The sequence below is a fragment of the Polypterus senegalus genome, chromosome 13 (assembly GCF_016835505.1).
Source record: "Polypterus senegalus isolate Bchr_013 chromosome 13, ASM1683550v1, whole genome shotgun sequence".
In the NCBI taxonomy this organism is placed as follows: Eukaryota; Metazoa; Chordata; class Cladistia; order Polypteriformes; family Polypteridae; genus Polypterus; species Polypterus senegalus.
Genome location: NC_053166.1, coordinates 123,939,023 through 123,954,723, shown reverse-complemented (window position 1 = coordinate 123,954,723; position 15,701 = coordinate 123,939,023). Strand labels below are relative to the sequence as shown.

At 34.9% G+C, this 15,701-nt stretch overlaps 1 protein-coding gene across 2 annotated transcripts in view; it reads left to right on the top strand.

Moving 5' to 3' along the window:
* Positions 1-15,701, top strand: part of wdr90 (WD repeat domain 90) — a 65,946-nt gene that overhangs the window by 16,100 nt on the left and 34,145 nt on the right. For both annotated transcript variants that reach the window (XM_039775164.1, XM_039775163.1), the window contains exons 11-20: positions 625-693; positions 3,376-3,486; positions 4,745-4,890; positions 7,240-7,297; positions 7,653-7,771; positions 10,124-10,285; positions 11,408-11,538; positions 12,721-12,837; positions 13,315-13,550; positions 13,875-14,011. In XM_039775164.1, coding sequence (XP_039631098.1) covers positions 625-693; positions 3,376-3,486; positions 4,745-4,890; positions 7,240-7,297; positions 7,653-7,771; positions 10,124-10,285; positions 11,408-11,538; positions 12,721-12,837; positions 13,315-13,550; positions 13,875-14,011 — 1,286 coding nt within the window. The remainder of the gene's footprint in view (positions 1-624; positions 694-3,375; positions 3,487-4,744; positions 4,891-7,239; positions 7,298-7,652; positions 7,772-10,123; positions 10,286-11,407; positions 11,539-12,720; positions 12,838-13,314; positions 13,551-13,874; positions 14,012-15,701) is intronic.

The window sequence follows — 15,701 nt, the reverse complement described above, 5'->3', positions numbered from 1 at the left end:
ATGAAAATGACAAAGGAACCAGCAATTTTTCATCTAGCTTATCTCCATTTCCACCCATGTGTATTCATCATTCATTATTTGCTTTAATTAAGTCCTTAAAAGGAAACTGAAGGGAAAGTGAAGAAGTGAAAATTACTTATCTGTTTTAGGCTTCAAATCACTTTAACATATACATGTAACATTAGAAAAGAAAAAAATCTGATTTAAAAATTAACTGACGTGGTAGAGTTAAATCACTAACAAGCCATGAAATTAAGTATACATGAATAAGATCTGTTGTTGGTAAGGATTGGCTTCTAATTAAGCATCTGGGCTAGAACAAAAATCTGCTGCCACTGTGGCATTCCAGGATTGGAGATGGCCACAATTTCTCTGTGTTATATTTTATTTAAATATTGTCATTTTATCTCAAATTTAAAAAGCTGTTCTTGCTGTTTCATTAAATGTGTTTCTATTGGTTTCTGAATTAAAAGTAAAAATTGCAAGAATGGGTGTCAGCCTTCCTATTTTACTGATTTATTGATATAGTTTTAATTTCATCTGATATTTTTTTTCTTCTGCAAATACCTTTTAAAATAAAGATTCTATAAATGTGACTTGGATGTTTATTTTTTTCCATTTAAGAAATTGCTTCCTGACCCCATCTTAAAGCTAAATCGGATTATTGGCTTTGGAGGCTCTACAACCAAATCTGTAAGGTTTTGCCAATCCATTACTTTTCATTTTATAATTACTTTTCACAATGACTGCAAAGAAATAGTACAAAAATATGCATATCCTAGAGTAAATATAATAAAAGTCATATTGATGAGAAAGCAAAACAATACATTGTTAAGAAAATATGTGTTTACTTAAATTTAGAATGTGACAATAAATTAATGTCAATGATTGAAGAAGATCAGTGTCAAATGTAAGAATACTTTCTCTTTGGGTTACAATAGGAAGAATGCTTTAGCCTTTTTTGTACCTTAGCAGAAGGATTTGGAAGAAGTAATTGTTAAGTCAATGGATATTAATCCCGGAATCTAGTAGTAGTGGTCATTTTAAAATAGCATAAAAGTCAATAAAGAGAGTGTGGCAAAATTGGTTCAATAGAGTAGAGCATAGATTTTTTTTTTTATTTTGGTCAAATATGTATTAGGTTATAACTGTAATAATCAAATTGTCTCGGAACCAAGGAGTTGGCATATTGGTGCACTTACTCTAAAAATCCCCTCAAGCCCAGCATTATTTTTAATGCATTTAAGCTATGTTGTTTCATCATTTCATTACATTTCCATTTTTGGATGGGTGTACAGGACGAGAGGTACAATGACTCGAGGGCTGAGGCACCTCTGTGGTCTGTTTAATAATTTACAAATGAAAATAAAATAAGCATAAATAAACTGTCTTTGTCATGCTTCATAGTAGTGTTATATTTTTTTTTCTTTCACTCAGTATCCTAGCTCAGGTTCACTAGTGAATAGGGCTGGGTATCAACACTGATGTTCAGATTCAATTTGATTCCGGTTCACAATGCCCTGATTCGATTCAATACCAATTTTATCTTGACTGACGTAACGTGCATTGATATATTTGAAGTGGTGCCTTTTTTTTTTTTTTTTTTAGAAATTACCTAGCTATGCATGGAGAACATTAATATAATGTGACAGATTTCAGTAACAATTTATTTGAAGGGTGTCTGCATAGTGACTTCATAATGTATGAATAAGCATGGCATGACATTTAAAAAGCAATACTTGATTAGTAATGAACAGTTAATATCAGTGTTTGGAAGACAAAGTGTCATCACTGCACTCATTCAGAATGAACCATAATTTAACTAACATATGTATCGCCACATTAGAGTTCACACATATTAAGGGGGGGGGCACTTTGTTTTAATAGAATGCAACGACACCTACTTTATAAAACATCTATATCATCTTATGAATATTATTACAAAATAATCAAATATTGCTTATTAAATATTGCATTTTATTCAGTAACTTATTCATCTATTATGAAAAAATGTAGACACCCTTCAAATAAACTAAAGATTAAAGATATAATGGGAAGATTCATGTCTTTCTATAATTCTACAAGTTACACATCTTCACTTTTATCAGTTACGTTAATTAGTGTTGGAAATGTGTCCTCACAGTCCTCATACAAAAAGGAAGCATTTTAAAAAGAGGATATAGAGCTGATTCTTATTGAGGGCTGCATTGAATGAATAGAACATAAAAGAAAAGAATCAGCCATCGTGACAATAATGTCAGTATTCTAGACCTACTTCAAGTGAGCTGCTTTGAGCTCACACTTACTTTTGTATCGCAGACTGCTCTGAAAATGCCAACAATTGCTGCCTTCATCTGATAAAAACTGCTTTAGATTCTGTTCTTTTTTTGGGCATGAGGTGAATTAAATAGAAGTTTAGAGCTACCTGCCATCTCCAGTGTGTATTGCTTAGACCCTTATTTGTTTGGGTGTTGATTGTGATTGTTTTTAGGTGACGTTGGGATAAATGATTTCTCAAATTTGTTCTGTTACAACAATAATTAAACTCTGAGTTGCACAGTTTACATATGGCTTTGCCTTTATCCAATTGTTCTTTACCAAAGCACCATTTGAATCAGTAGTAAGTCCACACATCTGATTTAAGTGTCTAAGACACTGATTTTCATTTAAGAGGACACATCATTTTATGCCAAGAAGTAAAGTGCTTTTTCCATAGAAATTAACAGGTGCATTAGCTCCATCAACTGGATGGGATGCCAAAAACAAACATAAGCAAAAATCTACATGTAGTAATTGAGCAGGATAGAGATTCACAAGATCAATCTAGAGACTTTAAGAATTGATATTGAATGATTTAATAAAAAAAAAAAAATAAAATAAAATTAATCGGAAAATCAATATTTTTACCCAGACCTACTAGTGAACACCACAAATTTTACATGATGGATTTTTAATTGGTATTCCCCAGTTGAGCAGGATCTCTGCATATGGAAGAAAGTGATGTCATATATCGCCCTGACTTTACCTCATAGAATTGCTTGAGAAAGAGAAAAGCCAATTAATGATGACAGCAATGTTCCTTCTTGTCTCTGCCTCAAGTCACTTACCTCTTAAAACCCATATAGGTGATCCCTAAGTGTAAGAGCATGTCAAAGTATATTGAATAAAATGCCTAAATAATGCAAAATATACAACTTTGAAAGATTCTTTCATAATTCTGTGAGTTCAGAATGTGACGGCTGTGTGGATATTGCCTCCATTTAGCTGATTAATATAATATAAAGGAATGTTCTTGAAGCAAAAAATGATTGCTCAGAAATACTATGCTTTTTTGAATTGTAATACATTTTTTCATCCAGAGGCTTGCTCTTTTAGGCTTTATGGACAAAAACTGGAGTCTCTGTGGTTTATCCATGCCATGCTGTGATAATCTCAATGGATGTTGCCACTGGAAGGCAAAGGTTCTTTTTTGGTCACACAGACAAGGTAATCAATTTTCTCATTTGTAATTAAGAAGTGTTTGAAGTAAGGTTACTTTAAATCTCTAGGAATATGTAAGAACAGGCACAGTTGTTTAGATCTTATAGTCTATTTCACAATTAAAACCTGGAAAAGTCCTGAATTAACCATCCAAGGAATTTTAGTACAATTTTCTTGTTTGCAGATGTGTGGATGACCCAGTAATTTCCTGGGTGGATAGCATTTGCACATTGCAGCACCAATTAGAGAGGTGAGGAACAGTGAAAAGTGTGCAAATGTTACATTTGTTTGTTTGGAAGACTAGAAGAAATGGTCAAGTGTTACATTTATTATTTTACTTCAGTTTTCTAAAAAAAAATACAATTGTACACAAAATACTCCACTTACAAAGACGCGTTTACGACATCAACAATACTGTGCTAAACTGCAGAGCCTAACAAATCTATAAGTGTATCTTTGCACTGTCTAACGTTTTATTACTATATGAGTTGATGAGTGTACTGCTTTCTTTACTGGTTGGTAAATAGAAGCTCTAAATAAGAGATCACTTTTTCACATCTAGCAGTAACCAACCTTAGCAGCAGCATTTTTGGTTCAATTGGTGGATGTCTTTTTCATTTTAGTCTTTGGCTGTGAAGGACATTGGCTTTTTCATTCTTAGTGTTTGTCTAATTTCTAAACACTCTGAAATAGTGAACCTCTTGAAACACCCACTTCAAATTTAAGTTTACGATTGTTATGTGTACATAGTACAGTACAGTGAACTTTTTACTTGTGTGTCTCTTTAGTACAATTGACAATAATTGAATAAAAACGAGACACACACACGCACAACATAGCATGCAACATTTCTTTTTCTTTCTAGATACATACAATTAACATATATGTATGGAAAGAAAGGTAATTGATTCCTTTCGAACTAAATGGATTTCTGTCTTAGTTATTCATAACAATATATTCTAATCTTCAGCTAAGTCTCAATAATAGATGAGCAAAATCTGCTTAAGCTAATAATACTTAAACTACTGCAAACTTTTACACAATTAATGCAGAAATCATGTTAATTATGAAGAGGTTACAAAATTTTTCTTGCATCTGTATACACCAATACAATTTATTTGTTTTGAATGTTTATTTCACATTGTTGTTGTTGTTATTTTACTTTTTAAAAGTAGAGATAGTTAAACCCCGCAATGTTGTATTTCTGATAATTACACAGTCCAGTGCCATTGTTTATTTTAATGTCCTCTTCCCTGTCATGCAGGTGTCTGCTCTTTCTTTCAATGGAAATAGCACTTTACTTGCATCTGCACAGACTGGTAATCACAGCATGGTGCGCATATGGAGTTACCCAAAAGGAGCATGCCTAACTATGTTCAAGACACATGCACATTCTGTCTGTTGTCTCAGGTATTGGAAATTCCTCACAAATTATCTGATGTTGTTATTTTTTTGAGGTTCAAGTCTATATTATTACACTTCTCTTTTGTCTTTGTAAACAATCCAAAGATGAACCCATAATCTAGCCGAGTGGAAAATTCTAATAACAAAGGTGTTTTATCAGGTAATTGAAAAAGTTTTGAGAGGGAGAATAATTTACAGCATTAGTAAGATGTGATGTGTTTTTTTTTTCCATCTAAGATTAATACTTTCTAATATGGGATATCAACTTATACAATTTTAGTTATCAATAAGAACGGCTGGGTAGTAAAGAAAAGTTGAGTGAAGCCTTAATAGAGCATTTTGTTAATTCCAAGTTTTAAAGAATATTATATTACACCAGCCATATACATAAAACACACTCCCTGTATTTTCTGTTCTCCTTTCAGTTGTCTTCAGCCTAGTTTACTCTCAACACAAGGTGAAAGCTGAAATAGTGTAAATATTCTGGGTCCACATTATTAAATATGTGCTTTCATGTTTGAAAAGGAGGTTGCTGCTCCTTTGGTCTTGTGAATGACTAAAGATTTACACTGCTGTTTATTTTTCATGGTTACCAATACTACACTCAGTAAACCACCAAACACACACAATACACACATTTTCTAGTTGATGGATTTAGAAGGTTTGTGTCTCCGTCGTGTGATTTTTGCTTCTTTTTATTGATTTAGTAAGCTAGTGGTGCACCGAAGGAGTCCAAAACACTTTGATATATAGTTTGTACCTTTTCCTAATCGTTTTTTAAATTGTTTAATTTTTTACCTTTAGAATGTGCCTTAGACTTTGTTTCAAAACCTTTCCTTCAGAGTCTTTGTAAGTGATGTCTATGATGCAGTGGCTAATGATAAAACAAATGTTTTTATATGTAAAATAAATATCCCAAACAAACACATATTTAACTACCAGAGTAAAGGGTTGTGAATTCTTAAAGTAAGCAGAATGTTTTGGTCTTTGAGTGTAAGTTAACTGCTGACAAACAGCTCATAGTTTTTAAAAATTTTCTCAAAGTAAAAGGTAAGACAGATTCAAGATGTTCAGGTAATCCAGCAGTCTTTTGCGTGCTTTTGCAATAAAGTACAAAATGAGAAAGATGACCAAAGTGAGAGTATTATTGAGCAGTGAGGATCTCTCAATCTAATTCTCTACGACAATGTTTTCTAACTGCTGCTGGTCCATAGAAATGTTTTGCCAGTTCGCAAGAATCAGGCAAGGCATATATTTTTATGCATTCATTTCCAAAGCGGTCAAAGCATATTGCTGGTCCATGGCATTCTCCATTGTTTAAAAAAAAAACCAAAAAAAAAACGGAATGCTTGAAACTTCAAATGAAAGTGCTCATCTAACTCTAGAGCCAGGTCAACTCCTCACTCCCAACTTCTCAGATCAAGTTTTAATGGATCAAAACTCTACTTCCATAGAGGGGGGAACCTACACCTCAATCTAATGTTAGTTAAGCTACATAAAGGTCTACGAGGAATTTTTAAAACTAAAATCGTTCCACAAATCAAAAAGGTAAAACCATGGATCTAAGATTCTGTTTCAGCACGATGGTTTGTGCTCATCCTCCCTATGCTCAAATTTGCCAAGGACAATGTGATTGTCTGCTGAAAGATAACTACTATGCAGAATGTAAAAATGAATATAATCAGGCTATATCATTTTAAAAATCTACTCTCCAGTGAAAATAGGTTGATAAATATTTTACATTAAAGCAGTTTAGAATTAAAATTTACTAAATGAGAGAAATGTAGTTTTGTATATGATTATTATGCAATGTTATTACAAGTTTAGGTATTTCACACTTAACGAGCTTTAGAAAATGAAAGTAACCAGGTTTATTTAATAATGCTTGCTTTGTTGCCTCCTTCAAGCTATTGTATTGTAGCTTATATTTTTACTTTATTGCAATAATATTTGATAATGTAAAAGTGAAAATTTATCATAATATTGATATACTCATTTATTTATTTTTTTTTTTCAAACAGCTTGTTTTCTTACATGAGAAACTTACAAGGTTGCACCCAATGTTTGTCTGCATCAGCAGTTACATGAAGCAACTCACATTAATTCAAAACAGAGTTAAAACACAGACTTTGACACCACAGCAGTTTTGAGATTTCAGTTAATCTAATGACATTTTTTTGATCCAGAGCATTTGAAGGAGAGCCTTACAGTTTCTATGAAGACACATTCAAACCAGGCTCCCCAGCCTTATGTTTATCATGTTATGTTATAATGTGTTAAAGTATTATAGTGTTGTGTTCCCTGGTCCTCATATATGCTGTAAAGTAGATGTTTGGTTTGTTGTATTTTTTTCAGTTTTTCTTACAATGGTGGTGTCCTTTGTGGAGTGGGAAAGGATAGCCATGGCAAAAATGTAAGTTGGATGCATGAAACCTGGTTTCACTATTAGTTTTACTCTGCATTCATATCTGATGAATCTGTTGTGTTTTGTTAATCTACAAAAGTGCACTAGATATTAACATTTATACAGTATATTATACAATGTATTTGTGCTTCAGAAAGGGTTTGCTCTTAATTATGACATCTGAGATGACGCTGATGGTGTCAGTTTATTCTTATTGGGTGATGTGAAGACAACTATATGGAGAGAAAAAAGAATTTTCTAATTTGTGTTGTTGTTTATCAAACATAATTTGGACTATGCAGTATTTTGGAAAGGACATTGTATGCTTGCATATTTTCTTCAGTTTGTTTTAATTTGTTTCTAGATGGTTGTTTTATGGAACACATCAAAAGTGAATAAAGGTGGAGAAGTTGTGATGATTGCCAAAGCACATACTGACGTGGATATACAGACTATGAAAATAGCTTTCTTTGATGACACAAGGTATTAAAAACACTCTTGAGTCAGTGCACTAAAATCTCCTAACAGCTTTGAGTTAGTAAGCATTGAAACTATGGGAAACATTTAATCTTTTTGTATTTAAAGTCTAGAGAAGAGGTATATCACTACATTTCTGTTGAGGTAGTACCTATTATATATAGTTTTATCTAAGACTGATGTCTTAATTTTTCCTTTTTGGAAAGGAAATTAACAGACCATGATACTCAAAGAATATTTAAACTGTACATCACATTGTTTCTGACATCAGTATCAGCTTCTTTGAGACAGAATTAATTCACAGTTTACTTACAGAGTTAGGTGTCAGTGTTAAGTATTTTAGTAAACATGGCATTGTTACATAAAACAGTTAATGATGATTAAAATATTTATAAAGGAGGTGGTATTTTCTATATTACAAATATTAAGAGGAATTCTTTATATTATCCTTTTTCTTGTATTTTATTATAGTTGTTTTACCTAGCGACCACTGCCATTGTGTTTACTGACACTGTCCTTTCCTCTCACAAATGTAAAGAAACAGTTGTAATGGGTTAATAAATGCCAATGGGAGACAAAGTAGCTTTAGAAAATATTTGGAGAGATGCATATTTTTTGTGGGCCCCATAAACAAACGGGCTACCAACGCTAATGTGCATTATATGGCCAAAAGTATGTGGACACTCCTCCAAATTTTTGAGTTCATGTGTTTTATCCATACACATTGTTAACATCAAGCATATAGCCATGCAATCTCCATTGACATACTGGCAGTAGAATAGGCCATACTGATGAGCTTAATGAATGCCACATTTGCCACAAGTCAGGACTTGACATTTCTGCTCTGATCAAGTTTAAGTGCTGTAATTGTGAAGTGGTAGTGCCTAGGTGAAACAGCTGAGTCATAAAGTAGTAGAAAACGCAAACTGACAGAGCAGGGCTGCCAAATACTGAAGTGCATATCATGTAAAAAATCGTCTATCCTTGTTTGCATTACTCATAACAAAGTTCCAAACTGCCACTGAAAGTAATATCAGCACAAGAACTGTGTTTCATGGCTTCATGAAATGGCTTTTCATGGATGAGCAGCTACATGCAAGCCTAACATTACTATGCACAATGTCAGATGTCTGAATAATGCTTCCTTCTTAAGAGTGCAGTCTCTACTGTAAAATTTGGTGGGGGAGGGGATAATAGTTTGGGGCCGTTCTTTAGGGTCTGAGCTGGTCATTTGGTTCCAGTGAGTGGTTCTGTTGTATGTTATAACATACAAACACATTTTAGAAAATTGTGCACTTTCAGCTTTGAGGCAAGTTTGGGAAAGGTCATTTTATGTTCCAGCATGACTGTGCTCCATCCATCCATCCATTTTCCAACCCGCTGAATCCGAATACAGGGTCACGGGGGTCTGCTGGAGCCAATCCCAGCCAACACAGGGTACAAGGCAGGAACCAATCCTGGGCAGGGTGCCAACCCTTCTGTGCTTAAATCCAGGTCCATAAAGACATGATATGATGGGTTTGATGTTAGGGAGCCTGAGTGGTCTGCACAGAGCCCTGACCTCAATCCTACTGAACACCTTTGGGATAAATTGGAATGACGATTGTGAACCAAGTCTTCTCATGTAATGCCAATATCTGATCTCAAAGAGATCTTTTCGCTGAATGGGCAAAAATTCCCACATATATACTCCAATGTCTTGTGGAAATCCTTCCCATTAGAGTGGCAGCTGTTATAGCCTTACAAGTGAGGCCACCTCTCTATTAATCTCTGAGGTATTGGAGTGGGATGTCCAACAAGCTCATATAGGTGCGATTGTATGGTGACCACAAACCTTTGCCATACAGTGTATCAATCAGTAAAAAGGACATCCTGCTTTTCTTTTGTTGTAAGGACACATGTATAAGATTAATTGCAGATGGTAAATATGAACCTGGTAAACCTATAGCCTCGGTGGAACATTTGGTTAGCCATAGAAAAATGTTGTTAATAGTATTTTTTTTTAAGGGAATCATTAATCCATCCATTATCCAACCCGCTATATCCTAACTACAGGGTCACGGGGTTCTGCCGGAGCCAATTCCAGCCAACACAGGATGCAAGGCAGGAAACAAACCCCGGGCAGGGCGCCCACACACCCACACATCAAGCACACACTAGGGGCAATTAAGAATCGCCAATGCACCTAACCTGCTTGTCTTTGGACTGTGGGAGGAAACACAGGGAGAACATGCAAACTCCATGCAGGGAGGACCCGGGTCTCCTAACTGCAAGGCAGCAGCGCTACCCACTGTGCCACCAAGCCGCCCCTAAGGGAATCATATGAACAACATTTTTATTTGCTGTTTGCCGTTTCAGAATGATATCTTGTGGTAGAGGCAATATCCGTCTTTGGAGAGTACGCAGTGGAGCCCTCCGCTCATGTCCTGTTAATTTGGGGGAGTATCATTCCCAAGAATTTACTGATGTTGCATTTGAAGAAGGTCACTGTGCAGACAGGGAACCTGAGGACCGAACAGTGTAAGTGCACAATTTGTTAAATTTCTGTTTTTCCAGTGTGAACTTCTTTGTATGTTAACCAGCAACAAATACTATAGGGTCCTTAACCGTTACTTCACATTTTGACATAGTACGAAAGTACTCGGTTAGGGTACTTGCACTAAGATCATTTGCTGTTAAATAATACTATGTAATTTTCAGATTCCCTGGTAGTTTGGATAAACAATATAATGGGATTTTAAAGATGGGCTCCCACATGAAAACTATATTGTCTTTGGAATAGAAATGTGGAAGCAAAGATGTTTTGCCTATTTTGTCTTTGTGCAGTATACAGGTACTGCAAAAGTACCAAAAAGTCAATTTATAAAATGGCATAGTACTATCATTTCTGTATTTTTTGGCCTCTGGAGTAAATGTTGTTTTTCAATGACCTCACACTCCACCACTCCCCCACTTTTTGACATGCTGGAGACTCCACAGGGAAATGACTCTTTGATGCACTGGGGACTCCAAGGGGAAAAGAACCCAAACCCACATTCTGTAGAATCTATCAGGGAGCCTCTACTTCTATTGACACAGCATTCAGTATGACAGTGAGGTGTGTGATTGTGCGCTGCACCGGGGAGATGCTGCGAAGTGGGAAGTACAGTATGGGGGATGGATTATGGGCTAGTATGGGTACTGAGGTCAGAAAGCAGGTATTTCTCATCTTGATTGGCATTATTATTAATGATGAGTACCTATTTTTTTTTTGATTGCAACAGTCCAATTTCATTTATGGTATATTAGTAATAATTTTCATGTAACTATTGGATTATAGAGAAAATGGGAGGAGGGAATGATTGGGTTAACTGTTGCATACTGTTTATATTCCTGGTATGATTCTTTATTTATTTATTTCTGACTTTATTATCCATAGTAATATGAAATATGTACAAATCTACTTTAGGAGAACTCAGAAATTATTGTTAAGTAGCTTGGTTGATGCTACACAATGAGTCTTTGATGGAGATGGAAACTGAAGTTCAGTTAACCTTTCCAGATTTTGTAAGCAGCTTAAAGGCTACATCGTACATCATGTATGCATGACTGTACCTCTTATTTTCATTTCATTGACTTTTGATTCTCTGTCATTCATTTAAGTTATGCCTGCAGCAAGAGCGGACACATCCTTGAAATTGACTATAAGACTGTTATAATCAGAAATGTGAGACGCCTACTTCCGTCACAGCCAAAGCACTCTCAGCGACGAGAGAAACAGACGTTCAACACAGGTATATAGGATCATTTAATTAATTATTTAAGCATTTTCTTAATAATGTCAACCAACTAAAAGTACTGTTTCCGTCCTCTATAGAAATATTATACATTTGTCAATTGTTAAATTCGATAAAGTAGCAGAATATTTATTTTTTTTCTAAACTGTTCAAAGAGAACAAAATGCTGAATAAACCTTTAGCTGCATTGTGTGCTAGTACTGTGTTCAGTAATGTTTATAATTCATATTATATTTTTTAATGGCTATGGAATTCCTCATTTATATTTAAACCAGACACACATACTTTTGCAGTATGTACTTGGAATTAACTACAAGATGAAATGTGATGTTTTAAAAGGATCGGGTTTGGCCCAAATATATGTGCATGGATCAAACTACTTTATACTAATCCAGAAGCCTCAGTTTGTATTAACATTATTTCAGACTCCTTCAAACTAGAATGTGGTACTCGACAAGGATGCCCCTTATCACCTTTACTCTTTACAATTACCATTGAACCATTGGCTGTATACTTTTAAAAATGCATCAGAGGTAAAGGGGATTTTCAGAGAAGGACTTGAACAGAAAATGCCACTATATGCAGATGATATTGTGCTGTATATATCTAACCCAAAATGTTTCCAGGGAAAGATGCAACCTGTCATCATTTTAATCTAACTTCAGCCTCGCTAGTCTACATGTTCTGGGCATACCAAGTTAACATTTTTGACAAAAATCTTTGAATGCCCATCAGACAGCCTCAGTGTCACAGTCACTCCAAACCCATTAAGAGCTGTGTTTGGTGTACTGCCAGACAGGCTTAAAGTGGAGAAGGGCAAACTGTAATTGCGTTTACTTCACTACTAACATTAGACTTAATCTTATTAAACTGGAAGAATCATATCCCTCCACTTTTAAGTTGATGGGTAACTAATGTTGGAAACTATTTGAAACTGGAAAATTCTGACTTGGAGGATTTGATCAAAACTTTTTGAAAAATATGGCAGAATCTAATCAATAACATTTTAGAATAAGCTTCCATTTCTAGGAAAAGGATACACTTCCTTTCTTGTTGCCTTTATAAAGTAGTTTTGGTTGTTAGCTCTCCTCTCTTTCTCTTGGGTGAGGGTTGAATTTTGCTTTGTTAAGTTTGACTTGATTGTATGGAATGTTAAAAAAATAAAATGTTTGTTTTCAGGATCTGGAATTGCCATAAACAGTATTAGCATCTCCTCTACATTTTGTGCTACCGGCTCAGAAGATGGATTTCTTCGTTTGTGGCCTCTTGATTTTTCCAGTGTGTTTTTGGAAGCGGGTAAGTTAAGTTTTGTATTTTCTCTGGCCTTTGTTTTATTTTGTAATTTGCTGTTGGAGCCATTTACCTTGTATTGTAGTCTAGTTTAATACATCATTTTATGGCTTCTGTGGAAGTGTGGCTTCAATATAAGATCATGAACAAATTAGGCTAATTATTTTTGAAAAGAATCCACAGATTGAATATTATAGGAATATATGTACATGGTTATCTAGACTCAATCCTATCCTATCCTTTTCAGACTAACAGTATAAATCCATAAACCAACACAGGTAGTGGAAGACAATCAGTTTTTCATAATATGTATTTTGTTCTTATGCACATAAAAGATAATTTGCTGTACGCAGTCATTCTTCTGTCTGTTTTACAGATGCTTTGATCTTCAAAATGAGAGTCCTGTCTAGTTAACAGATAGTGGCAAGATTCCATTATTTGACTGTAAATAATATATTCTGGCTTCTTTTCCTTTATTCAAAGAACATGAAGGGCCAGTAAACTTTGTGAGCATTGGCTCAGAAGGATTAAGCATCCTGGCTGCCACGTCTACTGGAAACTTAGGATATTTGGATGTCAGCAGTCGAAAGTACACCACTCTGATGAGGTCACATGTGGATACGATTCTGGCTTTCAGCATTGATGGCATACGAAGACACATAGCTACAGTTTCTTTAGATAATACTATCAGAGTATGGGATCTTGACTCCATGCAGCAGGTATATTGTTTTTAAATTCTTGAATTGGTGTAAAACAGGTTGCATACTACATATTTCTTAAATAGTTGCTTTTCCTTATTGATTGATTTACCTTTTTTTCTTGTAAGAAGCAATTCAGTTTTAAACTACATTGTTACCTTTAAAAGAAAAGTATTCTTCCTTTTTATGAGTTGAATAAATTAGTATACATTATATTTCCTAGAGTGCATAACTCGTTAGTGTATCATTTGTATGATATGTTTAGGGAAAACATTTTAGTGGCAGAAATACATTCTAAAAGTGATTATAAAATTGCCAAATTGCCTAACCTTTACATCTTCCTAGCTATATGATTTCATCTCCGAAGATATCCCAAGTGCTGTATCATTCCACCCCATGCAGCCAGTTTTTGCATGTGGCTTCAGCTCTGGCATGGTCCGGGTATTCAGCATTGCACGCTCAACAATTCTTGCTGAACACAAGTATGTCTTGAGGTTTCTTTTGTAACTTTTACCTCTGTGTTTTGAATATGAACAAATTCAAACATAGTATGTTCCTTTCATGAAAGTATAACATGACACTAAGTTGTGTGTTGACAGAAACAGTCATATGAATTTCATGAAACATATTTATGTGTAGAAAATTATGTATTTGTTTTTATTGTTAAAGTTAAGTTGTTTGATAGTTTTTTGAACTTGACAATTTAACAGGGCCTCATCTCCTTTCCACTTTAGTCCATTCTTGTACTCCTTTGTCAATTCCTAATTACTTCTTACATATAACCCTTGTATAATGGACATTGATTAAAAAACCTTTTGGGGTATATTGCTCTGACATAGAAAAGATAGAAACAGAGCAGAACATACTGTGTACACATCTTTTAGCTTAATGGAACATTTCACCTGTAGTTAAAAATTTTCACCCTTTTTTTCTTTGAGAATGTTTCAGTAAGAGGAATTTGATGTTCAGTCAGGTTATTCAGTTTTTTTATTGTGGATCTGGAAGGTTATATAATGAAACACAGTCATTTTCAATTGAGCACTGAATTAGAATTGAATGTTCCCCGAAAAGTGCCTTCAAAACAAAGGTGTTCAGTAAGCAGGACCCATGAGGTGTTTTCCATATCAAAACTGAAAGACATCTATTTTGTAAACAGATTAGAGCCTTTTTTGATTCCAGTTTTTTTTTTCTTGTTATGTAGCATCATTAGGTTTTGGTGCAGGTGCTGAATGCATTTTAAAGCTTGTTGTAGGATTTCTATTAAGCTGCTTCTTTGTGAGATGATTCAGATTGCTTCACTGATCTGAAACAAGTACAGTAACTTAAATTACTCTGAATGCTGAAATAACCAACAGCAGACCGTATAAGTGGCCCTTGCAAAATACATTTTAAAATTAAATTACAGTTAGGTCCATAAATATTTGGACAGGGACAACTTTTTTCTAATTTTGGTTCTGCACATTACCACAATGAATTTTAAATGAAACAACTCAGATGCAGTTGAAGTGCAGACTTTCAGCTTTAATTCAGTGGGGTGAACAAAACGATGGCATAAAAGTGTGATGCAACTAAAGCATTTTTTTAACACAATCCCTTCATTTCATGGGCTCAGATGTAATTGGACAATTGACTCAAAGGCTATTTCATGGGCAGGTGTGGGCAAGTCCGTCATTATCAGTTAAGCAGATAAAAGGCCTGGAGTTTATTTGAGGTGTGGTGCTTGCATGTGGAAGATTTTGCTGTTAACAGACAACATGTGGTCAAAGGAGCTCTCCATGCAGGTGAAAGAAGCCATCCTTAAGCTGCGAAAACAGAAAAAACCCATCTGAGAAATTGCTACAATATTACGAGTGGCAAAATCCACAGTTTGGTACATCCTGAGAAAGAAAGCAAGCATTGGTGAACTCAGCAACGCAAAAAGACCTGGACGTCCACGGAAGACAACAGTGGTGGATGATTGCAGAATCGTTTCCATGGTGAAGAGAAACCCCTTCACAACAGCCAACCAAGTGAACAACACTCTCCAGGGGGTAGGTGTATCTATATCCAAGTCTGCCATAAAGAGACGACTGCATGAAAGTAAATACAGAGGGTGCACTACAAGGTGAAAGCCACTCATAAGCCTCAAGAATAGAAAGGACTTTGCTAAAGAACATCTAAAAAAGCCAGCAC